Source organism: Nasonia vitripennis, chromosome 4 (genome assembly GCF_009193385.2).
Source record: "Nasonia vitripennis strain AsymCx chromosome 4, Nvit_psr_1.1, whole genome shotgun sequence".
Taxonomy (NCBI): domain Eukaryota; kingdom Metazoa; phylum Arthropoda; class Insecta; order Hymenoptera; family Pteromalidae; genus Nasonia; species Nasonia vitripennis.
In genome coordinates this window covers 21,935,538-21,956,243 of record NC_045760.1, presented here as the reverse complement: position 1 = coordinate 21,956,243, position 20,706 = coordinate 21,935,538, and the positions used below count along the sequence as shown (strand labels likewise).

Below are 20,706 nucleotides of genomic sequence, written 5' to 3'. Positions count from 1 at the left end.
CTAACCACTCACCCCCTACCCCTAGAAACCACCCCTACAAACCACAAGCAGTCTAACTCATCTATCCCAGGGAACATCGAGTTAAATCGCTTTATATTTTCTTAAAATAATTAAGTCACACACCATAAGCCAGCTAACCACCTAACCACTCACCCTTTACCCCTAGAAACCACCCGTATCAAACCACAAGCAGTCTAACTTATCTATCCCAGGGAACATCGTGTTAAATCGCTTTATTTTTTCTCGAATTAATTAAGCCATACACCATAAGCCAGCTAACCACCTAACCACTCACCCCCTACCCCTAGAAACCACCCCTACAAACCACAAGCAGTCTAACTCATCTAACCCTGGGAACAGCGAGTTAAGTCTCCTAATTTGTTCTTAAAATAATAAAGCCACACGCCATGAGCCAGCTAACCATATAACCACTCACCCCCTACCCCTAGAAACCACCCCTACCAAACCACAAGCAGGCTAACTAGCCTAACCCTGGGAACAGCGAGTTAAATCGCTTTATTTTTTCTCGAATTAATTAAGCCATACACCATATGCCAGCTAATAACCTAAATACCTACCCCTAACACGCTTAACCCCAAGAAACCACCCCTACCAAACCACAAGCAGGCTAACTCATCTATCCCAGGGAACAGCAAGTTAAATCGCTTTATTTTCTTAAAATAAATAAGCCACACACCATAAGCCAGCTAATAACCTAAATACCTACCTCCAACCTGCTTAACCCCTAGAAACCATCCTTACCAAACCACAAGCAGTCTAACTCATCTATCCCTGGGAACAGCGAGTTAAGTCGCTTAATTTTTTCTTAAAATAAATAAGCCACTCACCATAAGCCAGCTAATAACCTAAATACTTACCCCCAACCTCCTTAACCCCTAGAAGCCACCCCTACCAAACCACAAGCAGGCTAACTAGCCTAACCCTGGGAACAGCGAGTTAAATCGCATTATTTTTTCTTGAATTAATTAAGCCACACACCATATGCCAGCTAATACCCTAAATACCTACCCCTAACTCTCTTAACCCCTAGAAACCACCCCTACCAAACCACAAGCAAGCTAACTAGCCTAACCCTGGGAACAGCGAGTCAAATCGCTTTATTTTTTCTCGAATTAATTAAGCCACACACCATAAGCCAATAAATCACCTAAATACTCACCTCACCATATATCCACTCACCCCCTACCCCTAGAAACCACCCCTACCAAACCACAAGCAGGCTAACTAGCCTAACCCTGGGAACAGCGAGTTAAATCGCTTTATTTTTTCTCGAATTAATTAAGCCACACACCATATGCCAGCTAATAACCTAAATACCTACCCCTAACCCGCTTAACCCCTAGAAACCACCCCTACCAAACCACCAGCAGGCTAACTAGCCTAACCCTGGGAACTGCGAGTTAAATCGCTTTATTTTTTCACGAATTAATTAAGCCACACACCATATGCCAGCTAACCAGCTAACCACTCACCCCCTACCCCTAGAAACCACCCCTACAAACCACAAGCAGTCTAACTCATCTATCCCAGGGAACATCGAGTTAAATCGCTTTATATTTTCTTAAAATAATTAAGTCACACACCATAAGCCAGCTAACCACCTAACCACTCACCCTTTACCCCTAGAAACCACCCGTATCAAACCACAAGCAGTCTAACTTATCTATCCCAGGGAACATCGTGTTAAATCGCTTTATTTTTTCTCGAATTAATTAAGCCATACACCATAAGCCAGCTAACCACCTAACCACTCACCCCCTACCCCTAGAAACCACCCCTACAAACCACAAGCAGTCTAACTCATCTAACCCTGGGAACAGCGAGTTAAGTCTCCTAATTTGTTCTTAAAATAATAAAGCCACACGCCATGAGCCAGCTAACCATATAACCACTCACCCCCTACCCCTAGAAACCACCCCTACCAAACCACAAGCAGGCTAACTAGCCTAACCCTGGGAACAGCGAGTTAAATCGCTTTATTTTTTCTCGAATTAATTAAGCCATACACCATATGCCAGCTAATAACCTAAATACCTACCCCTAACACGCTTAACCCCAAGAAACCACCCCTACCAAACCACAAGCAGGCTAACTCATCTATCCCAGGGAACAGCAAGTTAAATCGCTTTATTTTCTTAAAATAAATAAGCCACACACCATAAGCCAGCTAATAACCTAAATACCTACCTCCAACCTGCTTAACCCCTAGAAACCATCCTTACCAAACCACAAGCAGTCTAACTCATCTATCCCTGGGAACAGCGAGTTAAGTCGCTTAATTTTTTCTTAAAATAAATAAGCCACACACCATAAGCCAGCTAATAACCTAAATACTTACCCCCAACCTCCTTAACCCCTAGAAGCCACCCCTACCAAACCACAAGCAGGCTAACTAGCCTAACCCTGGGAACAGCGAGTTAAATCGCATTATTTTTTCTTGAATTAATTAAGCCACACACCATATGCCAGCTAATACCCTAAATACCTACCCCTAACTCTCTTAACCCCTAGAAACCACCCCTACCAAACCACAAGCAAGCTAACTAGCCTAACCCTGGGAACAGCGAGTCAAATCGCTTTATTTTTTCTCGAATTAATTAAGCCACACACCATAAGCCAATAAATCACCTAAATACTCACCCCAGCCCCTTGAAACCACCCCTACCAAACTACAAGCAGTCTAACTCATCTATCCCTGGGAACAGCGAGTTAAGTCGCTTAATTTTTTCTTAAAATAATAAAGCCACACGCCATGAGCCAGCTAATAACCTAAATACCTACCCCTAACCTGCTTAACCCATAGAAACCACCCCTACCAAAGCACAAGCAATCTAACTCATCTATAATAAAAACAAAGAATCATGGAAAAAATCCAAGAAAGGATTGGATTTCTAAGGCAATAATTATATCATGTGAAAAAAATGAACAATTATATTTTAAAATGAAAAAGGAACCAAATAATGATAAACTAAAACTAGAATATAAAAACTATATAAAGTATCTCGACAAAGTGATTAATGAGGCAAAAATGAATTATGAAAAAATAAATAATTAAGAAGAATATGAGCAATTCAAAAGAACTATGGAAATACATAAAAAATAAAATGGGAAATAATTTGCTAACTGAAAATACTATAAGTAAAATTGAAATTAGTAATAATAATATAATAGAAAACCCAGTTCAAATTGCTAATAATATGAATTCCTATTTTTGTAAAATTGGACAAAACTTAATTGATAAAATAATAAACCCACAGGGTAAACAGTTAAATTTGCCACCTATTAACACACACTCTATATTTATGGAACCGACTAATAACTTAGAGATACTCCAAATAATTGAAAATATGAAATTGAAGAATGGAGGGGTTGATAATATCACAACCAAATCCCTGAAAACAATATCATATATAATTGTTAATGCACTTTCTCATATTTTTAACTTATGCCTTGGAAAATCTGTATGACCTTTGGCCCTAGAAACAGCAGAAGTGGTTCCAATATATAAATCTGGCGCTAAAACTAAAGTATCAAATTATAGACCGATATCGTTAATATCTAATCTAGCTAAAATTTTTGAGAAAATTATATATTCAAGACTACACTCATTCCTTGATAAATATAAAATATTAGCGCAGAATCAATTGGTTTCAAATTTTTGCATATGAGTGCTATATTGATCTCAAGAAATTATATGTAATGTCCAGCAGTGTAACTAGAAACAAACTTATAATACCGCCTAAGAGCTCTAAAGCAGTTAGTGATAAAAATAACTACATAAGAGCGATACAAGTATACAATTGTCTTCCAAAGAACAAAATTAATCTTAAAGTCTTAGATATTAGCAAAAAATATAATAAGAATAAAATTAAAAAATGGATTAAGAAAAATATATTATAAAATTAATAGTATATTACAAGCAATATTTGAATAACATAATTAGAATCTGTTATGGTTTTGGGTTTTGTTAAAATTGTTTGATTCTGTTCAAGATTTTCTGAAGATCTTGGAATCTAGTTTTAAGTAGTTCTTAAGTAGTTCTAAGTAGTATGTAGCATACTGGACCTATGTACAGGTAGCTGTGTCTACTTCTATAGGATGTTTTGGCTGCCTCGGACATATCAAGTATGTCCGGAGGTTAGCAAACATGTATTACATGTATAACTTATGTATTACTTGTATTACTCTGGTAAATAAATAAATAAATAAAGCGATTTAACTCGCTGTTCCCTGAGATAGATGAGTTAGACTGCTTGTGGTTTGGTAGGGGTGGCTTCTGGGGGTCGCATGGGTTTAGGGGAAGGTGATACAATAATTTCCGCACCTGTAGCTTAAACTTGATGCTTTTTTAAAGAGTTTTAAAAAAATTCATGGCTCTACGATTAAAAATGACGCGTGGCTCGAATTTTGTCCATTTTCTCCCACTGTGCGCTGCCGGCCACCACTCGCCAGTCAGAGTAGACGACTGTTTACTACAGTAAGTAGGGGAGTGCCCTGCTTGACCGACACACTGATAAGTGATAGGGTAGGGTGAATCGTCTAAGGGTGGCGTTGAAATCGGTCTCAATATGATATGATGATTTACGAAAAAGAGTATGATATTCGTATATCGATGGCTAAGTGGAATAACATATCTTATTCCAGCGGCGACTTTGCAAAAGTATCCCGGCGGCGACTCCGAGAACGTCGTATTCCAGATGCGATTTTTTCTCTCTGATTCGGTAGTGGCAGCACGGTGCAATTTTTAAATACGAATTTGCAAAACATAAAATGCGCCAAAAAAATTCTAAAAAAAATAGAATGACTAATTTTTCATTGCTTTTGCTTATATTATGAAAACGTACATTATTAAGCGAATCAAATTTAACTTAATGGACAAATTGAATCATATTATTTTTATGTATTTTGTTGGAAATATCAGGAATATGCGTTGAGTGTATGATAATCTAAAATACCTTAGTGGTTAACAATTATTAAAATATGTGTACAAGAATAAGTGCAAATATCAATGAAGACTGTATTACTGCTACTTGACTGTATATATATAGGTATAGATGCTGTAGAAAACTATAGTCTGTGTGTCCTTCCCTTTAGTCTAGGCGCTGAGCACTTTTCGTCGGATTTGAATAGCCAGTAGATCACCAAGGTTTTTTCTATGTATTTTTGCCTCCTGAACACGAATTTCGAGGGTGGAATGCCCTAAAGTGGTCAGGTAATTTGTTATTAACAAATTAATTATTAATATTCAACAAAATTATGTTATATATCCAGGCATATATCCAGATTTTCCGTTCCTCGCACCACTGCCATATACTTTTTGCTAAATTATTTAGATTTTCGTATTGGATTCCGCCCATCCGATTAATGTAAGATATGGCAGTTGTATTGTCGATGTGAAGCAGGATGGAGCAGTTTTTGAAATTTTTAGCGAAAATTTTTAAACCAAAATAAGCTGCCAAAAGTTCCAAGTAATTTATATATTTTGATTTTTCATTTTCATTCCAATGTCCATTTGCTTTCTGTCCATTGCAAAAAATGCCCCACCCTGTGAGGGAAGCGTCCGAGAAAATTTCCAATTCGTATTTAGAGTTTCTAATGCGACAATTTGGTGCCTCGCTTAAATGTTTCCACCACTTTAGCTCTTGTAAAACCTCATTTGAAATAATCATGTAATTTTCATCATTATCGTGATTGGCTTCTAGTGCTAAAAATTTTGCTCTCTCAGAAACTTTCGTATAGAGCCAGCCATACTCAACTGCCGTACAGCATGATACCAAAATTCCCAGTATTTTAGAAAAGTTTCTTATTTTTATTTTTTGATTTTTTTGACTTACGATCGACTCGATGTTTCCTCGTGCGTGGGTGACGGGACGTCTGACTTTTCTGTTTCTTGAATTTCTCTGAACGGTACCCGCTCCACGTCTTCTATTGGCGATTTCCCTGTTGACGAGCGGGGAATTCAAGTTTTTTGAAACCTAGCTTGTCTTCTGCGTTACCTTCAAATCTTTCGCCGCAGCATCCAAGGTTTTTGTCGATTTGATTATGTCATCGAGTTTTTCGCCAAATAAAAATTCTCCGCAAACGGTCTGAGAAATCGCCTCTTTATAAGTTGCGTTTATATTTGCAGATATTAAACTTGGACGTATCATAGCCTCATCACGTTGTAAGTCAGCTAATAATTTTGTAGTGTCGCTAAGACACTCGATGATGGTTAAATCTTGTAGATCTCTTCCACTTTTTATTAACTCCATCTCAGCTTTTCCTATGGCTACGAGGCACGCCGTTATTTTTTGCTATTTTAACACTATTCGCTCATCTCTAGTGTTGGCTCCTTGCGGCATAATACGCTTCATTTCTGGGTTCATTTTAGGAGGATCGTAAAAAAGACAATTCTGTGGTGTCGGGTATTTTTTTACAAAATCAGCTCTGTCTTCATCAGGTAACCCATGCTCAATGACGTCTTTTCCGCGAATAGCCAGCTCGGCATGTAGAGGTGGTGCAAAGACTCGTTCCTCGTAAGTTCGCTTTCCCAGCGCAGATAGTACCTCTGTTCTTAAAGGCTCTTCTTTCTTTTCTGCGTCTGTTGCGCCGCCTGGCGGTACGTCTTTCCTGGGCGTTCGCGACCGAGACTCGCGCCTGTCTGAGTCCGTCGACGTTGAGCTTGAGTCATAGCTGTCGTCATCTATAAGAAAAAGCGTATGCGTAAGCTCGCTTTCTTTTGATGCTTATGAAAATGAAGGATCACTTGTATAAGTTAGAGCCTATAATGATTCTCAGTAGATAGTGGGTTAGGGCCCCATCTAGTGGTCTTTTTCTTGGAATAAATATTCCGCGTGTTTTTTGCGTTCTAAGAGATGCGTGCATGTTAGTGCCTGCACGGTAAACCCCGCTACACAGTCGAGCTGTAGCTCGAACGTTGGTTAGAGCCAACATTCTGAATTTTATTATTATTTAGGTATAGTTTTTAGGTTAGAGCCTAAAGCAAATTTCTTGGCGTTGACCCGGTTAATTTTCGGTACTTACAGCTACTAAAGCTAGAAGAATCCATTGAGCTACTGTCCTGGCGACGCCTCCTGTGGCGTTTCTTATCCTTCTTATGTTTCGGTTTTTCTTTTCCCTTTTTCTTCCTTGACACTCTGCGTCGTTTACGAGGGTTTTCTTTCAAGGACTCGTCACTTTCACTCTCGTCTCTGCGTCTTCTTCGTCCCATCGTTGACTTTTCTCTTAGTCTTCTTTCTTCTAATCTCAAACGGCTTGTGGCTTCATCTGCACAAAACGAAGGAATGAGGAAACTCAAATACGCTGAGGCGCGAGAGACCGCGCGTCGCACAACGGGTTGGGAAAATTTTCGCTTTTTAAGCATTAAATATGTGGCGACATCGGTAGGGGCTGGGGGTACTGCGTTTGATCATGAGGAAGGGGCGCGCAATACAATCATAAGGGTCGGGAAACCCAGTCGTCGGCTAGACTTGATTATACCTACTTTCAATGCAGGAATATGACATATTGTTGCGCTGCAATATTTATGACGCAGCGCAATGAAAGAGAAAACTTAATCTAAATACATTGTACTATATTCGGCAAACGTACACACGGTATAAGTATGGGGTATCCAAAATAATTTCTGATGATTGAACAATAAATAATTCATTAATATTTTACAATGTTTAGTTATAATATTTTATTATAAAAAACATTAATTTTTTTTGATCTGATAGTTTTTAGTACTTAAAATAACTTTTAAGGGGAGATCGGAGCTATAGCTTCGCAAACCCTTCACGGGGTATTTAGTAATTCACAACTTAGAAAAAAACTTTCAGTCCAAATGCCATTTTCTTTCGGTAAAATGATTCACCAATCTCAAACCTATGACGCTCTACTCATTATATTCATGAAGAACCAGATTAGAAAAAAGTTATTTGTAAAACTAAATTTTGAGGTTAGCGCTGTAATCGCGCGTGAATACCCGCTCGTATTTCACAACTTTTACAAAAACTAAAAGTCCGATTGGTATTTTCTTTTCGGTAGAATAACTCACTAAACTCAACGCTATAGTGCTCTGGTCTTGATTTTTTATTAAAAGCTTCATTCTCAAAGTTATAGGGAACAGAAAAACAATGTTTTTAGCTCTGACACCCCCTTAATTAATTTAAATTATTTGTAAGTGTTCAAAGATTTTTCTAGAAAAATTTACACTCTTTTGAACTCATTTTAAAACGATAGAAATGTACGTACGCATGGAATTTTAATCATTTTAGCACAAAATTATGGATATCTTCACTTTTTACTCGAAGATACAGGGTATCTGCCATTCTGGGACCCATACAGGAACTTTTGCACTATAAAAACCGCTGCCAATTCTTCGGCACGTAGCTTTTATTTTTATGTCCCCTAGTAGATAAGACAGGTAACTGTGAACAGACAGTCCACTTGTAGATGACATGGTAAGATCCCACTTCATAGACACAGAAAATGTTACGAGTGAAGAGTGTGTAACGCTCATATATGGGTTGGGGAGGTTTGAAATTTTGCGCTACGACACTAGCGACATGTAGGGTGGGGAGTAGTTTTAGGAAAGGTAAATTCGGTGTGTGTGTGCGAAAGTGCGAAGCTCAAAATCGCCAGGCAAGCAGAACGCTGCGAGAGGTCCAAGCGATCGGTGGGTCTCTCATCAACAGTCGAGACTTAGGAGCCACTGCAGAAACCCGAGAAGAGGTAAGCTGAATAAAAATTGTATAACGGTATAGAAGCTCGAACGTGTTGTAATCAGCTCCTATTTAGTTTTTGTGACTCATCAAGACGCGCCACTCTGATGAGGCGACCAGGGAATCGTAGCCCCGAAAAGAATTTTATGTAACGCGCGAACGATTTTCGCGTTTTTCGTACCTATTAATAGGGACTAAAGTGACTCTTTTTTGACCGGCGGGCAAAAAAGTTATTTTAGCGGGCAATAAAAACCTTTATTGCCCGCATATTCAAACAGCGGGCAATAATGGCCTTTATTGCCCGCTAAAATGAATTAGCGGGCAATAATGGTCTTTATTGCCCGCTAAAAAGTCTTTATTGCCCGCAAAATTTTTTTTTGTAATTTAAAAAAAAAAGTTGATTTTGATAAATTTGCATTATTTATTTATTTTATATAATGTTTGAACAAGACAAGAGCACGGTTGCCGTGTCAAAAAATAGTCACATCAGTCCCTCTTAACACGTACGAAAAAACGCGAAAATACGTCCGCGCGTTACATAAAATATGGTGTGCACCAAGGGCTAAGTGGGCTTTTTGGCTTCGTGGATTTTGCAGTACTCGTCTGCGGCTCGTAAACGCCCTCGCCTTTGGCTCGAGCTAACTCGCCTTGACTCGAACTGCAAAATCCACACTCGGCCTAAAAAAGCCCACTTTACGCCCTTGGTACACAATATACTATTATCCGCTAGTCCGACGAGACGTGGCTCCGAGCGGTATATCGTGAAAAATAATTGTGTAATTTTATTGTCTGAGTCGACTGACCTATAAGAAGCGTGAAAACGATTTGATCGTCTATACATTTTGTTCGCGCCAATAATAAGTCAAACTATATCGGCGTATGCTGAGTAGACACGCGTCTCGATTATTCGCGAATGTTCGTTTGCGTCGCTTCGCTTGGAGATTTTCCCTCTCCTTTTTTGCGCGTCTAGCTAGGGAGATGAGACGATCGTCAGCGAGAGTCGCTCTCTTCGCTACGAACCTTCGACGGAACCGGTCGCAAGCTCAAATAGATACTGTAGTCCTGCCACGTCATACTTCGAGAAAGATATTTGAACATTAGTAGAGTTTTATTAGAGGGCAAAGAAGGTTGTTTTTTTTAGTGAATAAATGGAGTAATCAACTTATAGTAATTGTAACCAGTGTTTGAGTTATTAAACTTCCTTTCCTCTGAACCCGAGACCGGCATTCGTATGGTGTTCGATTGATATTATGGACAAACAAAAGGCAGCACCATAATTTTTGGTCCTTCGAGCCGGATACGACGGATTCAACGAGGAAAGTTATGTTACACATCTTGTGGAAGTTTCGTGTGTGCTCTTACAGACTGATTGCTGAACAAACCTAACACCGAGTGCGGACATTGTTAGCGAAAGACTCCCGTTTCTCGCGAATGAGACTATACTCGGTATGAAATCGCGTGTGAGAGTGGAAGTGCGAACATAGCATCGGTGCGAGGAGGAGAATTGGCCTCACCCAATTAGCAACGTCACGGGAAGACCGAGGTCGTCAAATCACCAGGAGTTGATAAAGATTCTGCCGACGCCACTTGGATTGCTGTCCATATCTTTTCTACAATCACGTGAAACGAATTGGAAAATTCAATGCCTAGCATCGAGCCTTATAGTCTAATTCGATCATCATCTAAGCCTACTGACGAGTTGTTTTGATGCGCAATTTTCGCACACGTACGGCAAGCCTATAAACTCACAAGCGACGTCAACAACACGCAGCGCGATCAAAACAAATAGACGGTATTAGCGCGATCGGTTCCTATAGGAACGCAACGGGCGAATTTTCAAATTTTGCTGACAATTCTCCGCGTTGATTAAGTGTGAAATCTTTCCATTAATACAAGTTCAAGAAAAGTCGAGTTATACGCATCAATATGGGGGAGTGTGACGATCTGTTAGCCGATCAAAAGCGTTTATTCAACCTGATGCAACAGATCGCTGCAGTCACAAAAACGGAAACATCGCAAACGTTTAACGCCGCCGACGTAGAGGCCCGGTTGGGGCTGTTGGAAGCTTATTGGGAGAAATTCTCTGACCATGACCTCGTATTGCAGAGGGATGCGAAGACACTGAAGGCGCGCTCATATTTCACGAAGAACATGTTCGATGGCGGACTCGGGGCCTACCTGACCGGAAAAGCTTGGTTATCAGAACGAGTAAGGACACTGCGAGCACCTCCCCCTGCGAGGGCGCCCTCAGAAACAGCGGCAGCCGGTGCTGTCTCTCACCAAGCAGCGTTGGAAAAGCTAAAACTGCCACGATTTAGTGGCACTCAGCGAGAGTGGGAGGCGTTCAAGGAGAGGTTTGAGTTGTTGGTGCTTGACGATGCGACAATGCCTTTGGTCATAAAATTCCAGCATCTGTTGAACTGCTTGGAGGGTGAAGCGGCGGAGAAACTTAAAGGCATCCAAATCATCGCAACTAATTTTCAAACAGCCTGGGAAACGTTGTGTCGACGCTACGACAACAAATTTCTGCGATTCCTCGTCCAAATGAAGGCCCTCTCTACTCTTCCGTCGGCTGCCAAGGAATATGTGTCGCACATCAACCAACTGCTCAATACAACCAACGAAAGTATTAACACGTTTCGTGCACTGGGACGCCCGGTCGAACATTGGGACGATGTTTTAATACATTTCATTGAATGCAAATTGGCGCCGACAACCCGAATGGACTGGGTAAAGGAGATAGAGAGTAAGAAATCATCGAAGATGGCGGACGAGTTTCCGACGTATGAGGAGCTGCGAAAATTCCTGGAGGATAGAGTGCAGACCCTAGATATAGCCGACACGGACCTGGAGTCATCAAGTCAGAGAACTCAGGTTGAATCTAGCAAAAAGTCTGTCTCAGCGCAGCGGACCGGAAGAAAAGGAGCTTATTCCGCTACTCAGCGGGCAGGGCGAGCCGGGAGCAAGCAAAAGTGTTCATTCTGCAGCGCGGACCACTTCGTCGGATACTGCCAGAAGTTCGGGGCCTGTTCACCGACACAACGTCGACAGCATGCAGAATCGGCTCGCCTGTGCACCAACTGCCTTAGTTCGCACCATTCTATCAATGCATGTACTTCCAAGGGACGATGCCTTGCTTGTGGAGATAAGCATCACACCCGGCTGCACGAAGAGAAGAAAACACCTGGGAACAGCTCGGTGGGTGTAACTAGTGCGGGGAAATCTACTGTAGCCCATGCTCTTACGGATTCGGTCAACAGCTTCTTCGCGACCAGAGAAACGAGCATTCTTCTGTCTACAGCATGCGTAGTTCTGGAGTCTGACCACGGACGCGCTATGACAGTGAGAGCGCTACTGGATTCTGGATCTGAAGAATCTTCTATTAGCGAGCACGTGGCTCGAGCGCTCGGACTGCCGTCTACCACTGTTAACGTAGCCACGGATCGGGAGCTACAGACGTCATCACTGCACATCACAGTGGACCAAGAGTTGACCAAGGCCATTACCCGGTTTTGGGAAATCGAAACAGTGTCAGCTGGCACAAGGCTATCGCCGCAAGAGGAGGAGTGTTATGCACACTTCCGACGTACTTATTATCGCGACAAAAAGGGACGATTCAACGTTCGCTTATCTGTTCGTGAACCACCCACTGAACTGGATACACAGATGATCGCTGCCGCGTGCTTCAGTTGATTAGAGGCGCGGTTAGCGAGGCGGGTAACCTTATACGCTGCATACCGTGCTTTCATGGGGGACTATCTGCAGCTCGGCCATATGGAGTTGGTACCCCCAGCGGAGAGGGAGTCTGCGGTTCGTTCCTACTTGCCCCATCATCCGGTGTTCAAACAAGACGGCAGTGGGAACATACGCGTTGTTTTCAACGCCTCACAGCTCGACGAGAACGGCGTTTCCTTCAATTATTACCTCCATACAGGACCAAAATTGCAAGAGGATATCGTCATCATTCTGATTCGTTGGAGCTTCTTTCAGTTCGTCTTCACATGCGATATAGTGAAGATGTTTCGCCAGTTTCGAGTACACCCGGATGACGCAGACTGGCAGCGCATATTCTGGCGCCCTGATGTTGAATCACCGGTGGAAGTTTATAGGCTGACTACGGTGACGTATGGTACCGCGTGCGCCCCATTCCTGGCCTGCTGCAGCTTGCGGACGACGAGCATCACGGCAAAGTCAAGGGTCGCGCCTATCAAGGTGATCAGTTTGCCTAAATTGGAGCTGTGCGGGGCTGTTTTGCTTGCGCGCTTGGTGGTATATATATATATTGCCGAAGTTGGACACTCAACCAACTCAGATATTCTGCTGGTCTGACTCAAAGGTGGTTTTGGCCTGGCTTCAGGGTCATCCATCGAAGTGGAAAACGTTTATCGCAAATCGGGTGAGTGAGATATCATCGTCTTTGCCATCGGCAGTATGGAAACACGTTCGTTCGGCGGACAACCCGGCGGATCTGGCTACAAGAGGAGAAACGCCAAAAAGCCTTCGCGAATCGTCGCTTTGGTGGACGGGACCCAGATGGCTGCGGAAGAAGGAGACTGAGTGGCCGAATGCAATGGAAGAAGAATTTACGACGGATATAGAGGCGAAGAAGGCGGAGATTTGTCTTGGGTTTTCTACTGTACATCATCCAAATTTCGCCGAATGGTGCCTAAAGTTCTCCTCAGTCGACAAAGTCATCCGAATTCTGGCGTACATCCATCGATGGCGAGCCAACGCTAAGCTCGATCGGGCCGAGTGTAGAACAACGTGGCTGACTGCAGCAGAGTTGGCGTGGGGTAAAAGGACATTGCTGAGGATCGTACAGCAGGAAGCATTCGGGTCAGAGAGTGAGTCATTGAACTCGAAAAACACCGTGTCCAATGCCAGCTGTCTACGTAGACTGCTGCCTTTCGTCGATCAAGACGGGATTATCCGCGTCGGTGGAAGATTGCAGAATTCCTACCTATCAGAGGCAGAGAAGCACCCCGTAATACTGCCCAGCAAACACCACGTCACAGACCTTTTGATTTGGAAAGCTCATCTAACCTCGTTACACGGAGGTCCTTCGCTTGTGCAGAGCCAGCTTTCTAGGCAATACTGGATTCTTAGGGGAAGAAATTTCATACGTGGAGTAGTACGAAGGTGCGTCAAATGTGCGCGGCATAGAGCCGCTACACACACGCAGCAGATGGCCCCCTTGCCCGCGGCCCGCACGAGGCCGGCCAGGCCATTCAGCTTTACTGGAGTGGATTATGCTGGGCCTTTCCTAATCAAATCGTCGCCAGGTCGAGGGCAAAAATCCTACAAGGGCTATGTGGCTGTTTTCGTGTGTATGGTCGTCAAGGCGGTACATCTAGAGGTGGTGTCGGACTATATATCCACCGCGTTTCTGGCAGCATTTAGACGGTTTGTCGCCCGGCGGAGACTGTGTAAGGTGCTCTATAGCGACAACGGTACCACTTTTCGCGGCGCAGACACCGAGTTGCGACGCCTCTTCGATGCCACATCGAGTTTGAGCCAGCAGGTCGCGGCGGAGGTGGCAAAGGACGGAGTGGAGTGGACGTATATCCCGCCTCGCGCACCTAACTTCGGCGGCTTATGGGAAGCCAACGTGAAGGGATTCATTTCACCTTCAGCGTGTTATTGGCGAAAGGAAGCTGACATTCGAGGAGTGGACCACCGTAACAGCACAAATCGAGGCATGCTTAAACTCGAGGCCGCTGAGTCCGCTTAGTTCGTCGGGAGAAGACGTATCTGCATTAACACCTGGTAATTTTTTAGTGGGAGCTCCTTTGGTTTCCCCGCCGGAGCCTTTTGTGGAGATTGACGAGACGAATTCAGTCTGTTCTAGGTGGCACCTACTGTCTCTTATGAGAAATCATTTCTGGCACAGATGGACACGGGAGTATCTGGTTTTACTAGGACAGAGAGCGAAGTGGTTGCATTCGAACTATAGCTTCAAGGTTGGAGATCTGGTACTATTCAAGGACGAGTTAATGCCACCTACTAAATGGCCTCTCGCCAGGGTCACCCGTTTATTTCCTGGGCCTGATGGATTGAGCCGCGTGGCAGTTATTCGCACAACTACCGCCGAATAGAAGCGGCCGATCAGCAAACTCATACTGTTGCCGGTGAGCTCGGAGGCTTCAGAGGGGCTCAACGAAACCAATTCGAGCACGGCGGGCGGTTCTGCGCACCCCGTTTAGGAGGTAATGTCTTGTCGCCAACTGAAGAAGGAAGAGAAAAGATATCAAAACCCGCGTCTATAATGTATTTTACCGTCGAGCTGAGATGTAAATTTATTTTAATATTGTTGTCTTATGCTTTATAGAGGTTTGTAGATTGACCATATTGTATGTAGCGTCGAATTTTACTTTAGTTGTATAATCGCATGACTGGGTAGCGTATCATGCTAGCGCATGATCGGGTAAACTTTAATCGTTCCTTAGAAAGAGTCGTTTTTTCGAGATTTTGTCTTTTGTATACTCGTATGTATGTTAAGAGTAATTTGTGCGATTTAGGTGATTTCGTTGCTTTAGTAATGAAATGCGAATGATATACAGACGATTAGTTGTAATTTTTACGGCATAACTTGCCACTTATGTCGTGGCGGGCGGTATGTTCGCGCCAATAATAAGTCGAACTATATTGGCGTATGCTGAGTAGACACGCGTCTCGATTATTCGCGAATGTTCGTTTGCGTCGCTTCGCTCGGAGATTTTCCCTCTCCTTTTTCGCGCGTCTAGCTCAGGAGATGAGACGATCGTCAGCGAGAGTCGCTCTCTTCGCTACGAACCTTCGACGGAACCGGTCGCAAGCTCAAATAGATACTGTAGTCCTGCCACGTCATACTTCGAGAAAGATATTTGAACATTAGTAGAGTTTTATTAGAGGGCAAAGAAGGTTGTTTTTTTAGTGAATAAATGGAGTAATCAACTTATAGTAATTGTAACCAGTGTTTGTGTTATTAAACTTCCTTTCCTCTGAACCCGAGACTGGCATTCTTATGGTGTTCGATTGATATTATGGACAAACAAAAGGCAGCACCACATTTAATAAGAGAGATATTGAGTGTAACGATAGCGCATTGCGCAGATACATTTTTAATGGACAGTGTATGTGTATGTAATTAGAAGTAATCCGACGAACGACGTTGAGTCAATTGTGCCTCGCAAAATTTTGTATTCTACGACCCAATTCCAAATATTATTGCTCTCATAATACACGTATTTTTTTTACCCATCCGTCCATTTTTTACAAGTGCAACAAGAAGTAACGAACCCCGGACTTGAACCGAGATCCTCTAGCTTGCAAGGCAGACGCTCTGTCGTCGCGTCACGGCCGCCACTGCATTAAAAGCTTCATTCTGAAAGTTATAGGAAACAGAAAAACAGTGTTTTTAGCTCCGACATCCCCTTAATTAATTTAAATTATTTTGTAAGTGTTCAAAGATTTTTCCAGAAAAATTTACGCTCTTTTAAACTCATATTAAAACGATAGAAATGTACGTACGCACGGTATCAGCTGGAGCATAACGCGAACGGCAGACGCAACAAACGAGACGTATATATAGATACCATCTGCTCTGCTCCGCGACGTTCTACATCTGAATCTTTTCATCACCATAGTCTTGCTGAGAAAATTGCTATTATAGTAAAATAATTACCATTGAAAATATTTTAAATTAGCACTTATATGCTGTATATTTGAAAAATATTTTATCTATTGGAACTACATATATAATAATTACAAATATACTTTTATACAGGTGATAGCGCGACAAGTCTTAGCAGGCGTTGAATTTGGCTTATACTCCTCTATTACCAAACCCTGAGTTGCTGGAGATTGGAATTGACTGTGGCTGTTGATGTTGCTGCTTACTATTTTGAACTTTGCGTTTTTTATTATTACTTTCCAGACTCTCATCTGAACTCTTCCTCACCGTCATTTAATTTTGCTGAGTACTGCTCGATGTTTTCCTTCCTCTTTTGATCTGGTTTGCAGCGATATAATTTGACAAATTCTTCCTTCTAACGTATTTAGCCTCTTGAGACATACCATCTTTAAACAAATTATTGATTTTTTTACTTGTCCCTCAGTCGTTTTAATAAATGACTTAATGTCTGAAGTTAGGTCAATACTCAGTTTTTCGGCTTTTCTGAATGTCAAGCCTATAAGCCACATACAACCGTGTTCGTCTTCTTCAGGCTTTAGCGGTGGGAATGACTTTGGATTAATGTGGGCAAATGTAATGTTCGGATTCCTGTCAAATGATCCTATTAAATGTCGTATCTTCGATTCAATAAATCCTGACCATTCTATTGAGCATCTTGTTAGTTAAACTACTTGCTGACAAAATTACAAAATGTTTTTATTCGTCGAAGAAATTTGATGGTTCGAAAAGTTTGTCCCACGAAGCTTTACCCATGGCTATATCTTTTGTAATGGCTAACACAGTCTTTATTGCCTCCTCCATTATTGTCCTCGTAGAAATGGTTACATTAAAAGTCGAATTCTGCTGAGGGTAAGCAGGTGTAATGATTGGCATAAGGTGATAAGGTGGCCTGTCTGAAGCATTCACCCGAGGATCCCACACTTGCAAGCCTAAATTAACTTTTTTAACAGATTTTAGTAGCACTGGTCTTGGCCACTCCCATATTGAGAAGATCAGGAAGAATTTCTCTATTAAAGTTGCTGGGGCAGCATTTGGATACAGCTGACACGTTCGTGCGACTAATATTGCCCACGAAACGACACCCAAATAACCTAAAACGTTACTGTATATTCCGTTATTTTTTGCCCGCAATTTGATGGCCTTCAAAGTAGTAAGCCTGAAGTTTTCTAAATTCGACACTGATTGCAGTATTTCTTTCGTCACTCGACAACCATTTAGACTTCTGACACACTTCTGATCCAAGTATTTTAACAACATGTCGTCCGTAAAATCCATTGGATCTGGAAGTTTGGTTCCTTGTAAGTGGGCAAAGAGCATATCAATCTCAATACCATCGAAATTCATCTTAATGACAGTACGAATGCTTCTTCTATAGCTCTCAAATCTTTTACTTCTTTTTGCGATTTTAACAACTCGTGCTAACGAACTAGTGCTATTTTGCAATAAACAAATAATCACTTGTTTCAACCCAAGAAAAATTGTATTACGATTTTTAGGTGTTTTCGAATTGAAATTATTCTTGCACATTATCTTTTGAAATGCATATTGTTTCCTCCTAGAGAAAGCTTTGTAATAGTAAAATTTTAAGTTTCGTCAGAACTTCTAGAAAATACTTTTTGGTGTGTTATAAGTTCAAATCAAGTGTTTTTAGAAAATATTCGTATCGATGTGTGTCTGTGTGTGTGTATGTATACCGTAATATTTGTAGAACTACTCCGTCAATATCAATAAAATTTGACATGCATATCTATTTTTAAATTCTGAATTTAGAAAAAAAAGTTATTTTTTGTTTTCTCAATTATTTTTTTTTATAGCTATTTTTTGATTTTTGAAAAACACCAGTTTGCATTTTTCTCAATCATTTTATTGTTACAAACAATCTAGCTAAAATGCATTTAAAAGTGAATAAAATTATCTACTTCTTCTCGTTTGGTCCTCGGGATTGGCGGCATTGTTCGGCAGATAATATGACAAAGGTGATTTTTCTTTAAAAATTCATATCTCTGAAACTAAACATCGTAACCTTACGAAAAAAATCGTTTTGGTGGGTCATGTGTCAAACTATATCTCATTAAAATTTCAAGTGATTTCACTACTTATTTTTTCGATAATAAATCGAAAACTGAAAAAAATGAGTTTTTTTGTGCCCCGATTACGGTCGTAAAAAGGCTTTATTGCACTTGAGATTTTGGGAAGAAGTAGATATTATATTTGTTTTGGCTAAGTTCATTGTGCAGCTTTCAAACCTCTATGATTCTTAATATATCAAGGTTTCAATTTTTTTATTTTTAAATATTTTTATTGTCCAACAAAATTTATAGTTTTAGTAGATAAAATATTGTTCAAATATACAGTATATTGATTATTTTCAAAATACTTTTAATCATAATGATTTTACCGAAGAAGCGCCTGTCACAATATCAAATCATATAATTTCATTAAAAAAATTAAACCTTAATATTTTAAATACCATATTTCGATGACTCGTTTTTAAGCAAAAAAAAAACGGATATTTTATGTAATTTTAGTAATTTTCAACTTAAAATTACTATTTCTGTTAAACCTTATAACTCGCTAATGGAAGTTCAGAATGTTTTAAGAAAATTCATGATTTTATGGGGTTATGAGAACCCTATTTTTTTTATCAAGTGGCATTTGGCAACTCAAAAGTTTATCGCCTCATCTACGCAAGCCTTCCACGCTGCCCTGTCTTGAGTCAACCCCACCCAAGATGCACCCCTCCGATCGACACCCACCCGTCCTATTTCTACTAGATCCGCTTTTACGTTGTCCTCCCATCTGCGTCTAGGTCTACCTAGAGGTCGCGTTACCATCGGCTTGCCCTTCATGACACGCGCTGCCATACGGTCGTCTCCTATTCTCGCTACGTGCCCTGCCCATCCCAAACTGCGTGATTTTATTATTCTGTTAATATTTGGTGACAAGTACAGATTGTGTAATTCATCATTGTGTAGTCTTCTCACCCGCATTCGCACCCGTACAGAACCACCGGCAGTATTATTGTCCTGTATTTTCTTATTTTAACATTTTTAGACAACAGCCTCGACTTAAGTAAATTACTCACGGCGTAGAAGCAAGCATTACCCGAATGGAATCTCTTATTTATTTCGACATTAATCTCGTTTCTATCATTTATGGTCGTACCCAGATACCTGAATTCTCTAACCTTTTCAAAAGTAAAATTCCCAACTCTGAGATCTCCCTCCCCTCTGCAAATGCCTAGTTTATCCACAATGATGTACTTTGTTTTTGATTCACTCACTTCTAACCCTGTATACTCCGCCACTTTTATGAGAATTTCCGCGTTTCTTGCTACCGTTTCCCTACAATCCCCCAGCATATCCAAATCATCTGCGTAGCCTAGTAGCTGCGTTGTTCCATTAAGCGTTGCGCCCAGCTGGCTAACCTGCATTTTTCTAACGACATACTCTAACGTTAAGTTGAATAGCACCGTAGAGAGTCCATCCCCTTGTTTTAAACAATCGCATATCGTGAAGGGTTCTGATACATTATTATTCAATTTAATCGCAGCTAACCTCTTTCTCAGGGGCTGTTCCTTCATCCGCGACCTGAGGACGCGCTGTATAATGGTGATAGGCACCCACCCGTCCGATCTGGATGACAGCGCCCAAGACCAAGGCTTGTATTCGAGTTTTTTTAAATAAAAGTATATGGAATACTGATTTGCATGCGAAAAATTATCCGAAAAATTTCGAGCGACCGGGGACTCGAACCCGAGCCCTGCACAAGGATAGCCGCGCGCCTTAGCCAACCGAGCCAAGTAAACGTTATCATTTGACCAACTATCTTGGGCATTACTTTTCAAAAACAGCTCGATCTAAGAACTGCCAAAGAACTAGGATAAAAAGCGTTACATCTTGTAACAAGAACTGACAAAGAAAACTACCAAATTCTTAGTTTTTTCACCATTTTAAATCGGCCAATTTCTACCAGGGTATATCAACTGATTTACATATTGATAAATTCAATGAGTAACATCTCTATTGAATTTATCAATATGTAAAAAATTACGTCAAATGAAGATTAAGACATTGATCTTTTAAGTATTATATGATGCTAACACCGTTAAAGATACCTGGGAAACCAAGAAAAGCATTTAAAAGTACACCAACAAGGAATAAAAAGAAAAAAATGGTTACTACCCTGGTAGAAAGTAATCCAACCAAAATGACTTGGTTACTAATTATCGGGCAACCCCGTAAGCTAACGATTGTCGTCGATATAAGCGCACCGTTAACAAAAGGTTGGAAACTTTTTAAAATTATG

The 20,706-nt window shown here is 41.2% G+C and overlaps 2 protein-coding genes and 1 pseudogene across 3 annotated transcripts; 2 read left to right on the top strand and 1 right to left on the bottom strand.

Annotated features, from left to right (window-relative positions):
- Positions 1-9,679: 9,679 nt before the first annotated feature.
- LOC103316094 lies at positions 9,680-15,669 on the top strand. Of its 2 annotated transcripts, none has more exons than XM_031928971.1 (2): positions 9,680-14,492; positions 14,575-15,669. In XM_031928971.1, the coding sequence occupies exon 1, from the start codon at positions 10,653-10,655 to the stop codon at positions 12,417-12,419; it is 1,767 nt and encodes a 588-aa protein (XP_031784831.1). In that variant the 5' UTR covers positions 9,680-10,652; the 3' UTR covers positions 12,420-14,492; positions 14,575-15,669. The 2 variants fall into 2 exon arrangements, with proteins under 2 accessions (XP_031784831.1, XP_031784830.1); XM_031928970.1 differs by having other exon boundaries at positions 14,565-15,669.
- Positions 12,474-14,457, top strand: LOC103316095. The gene is made up of 2 exons (XM_008207888.1): positions 12,474-12,995; positions 13,063-14,457. Exons 1-2 carry the CDS (start codon positions 12,474-12,476, stop codon positions 14,455-14,457), a joined length of 1,917 nt encoding a protein of 638 aa, XP_008206110.1.
- Positions 15,670-16,484: 815 nt separating the features above from the next.
- On the bottom strand, positions 16,485-19,388 carry LOC100113721 (annotated as a pseudogene).
- Positions 19,389-20,706: the final 1,318 nt, after the last annotated feature.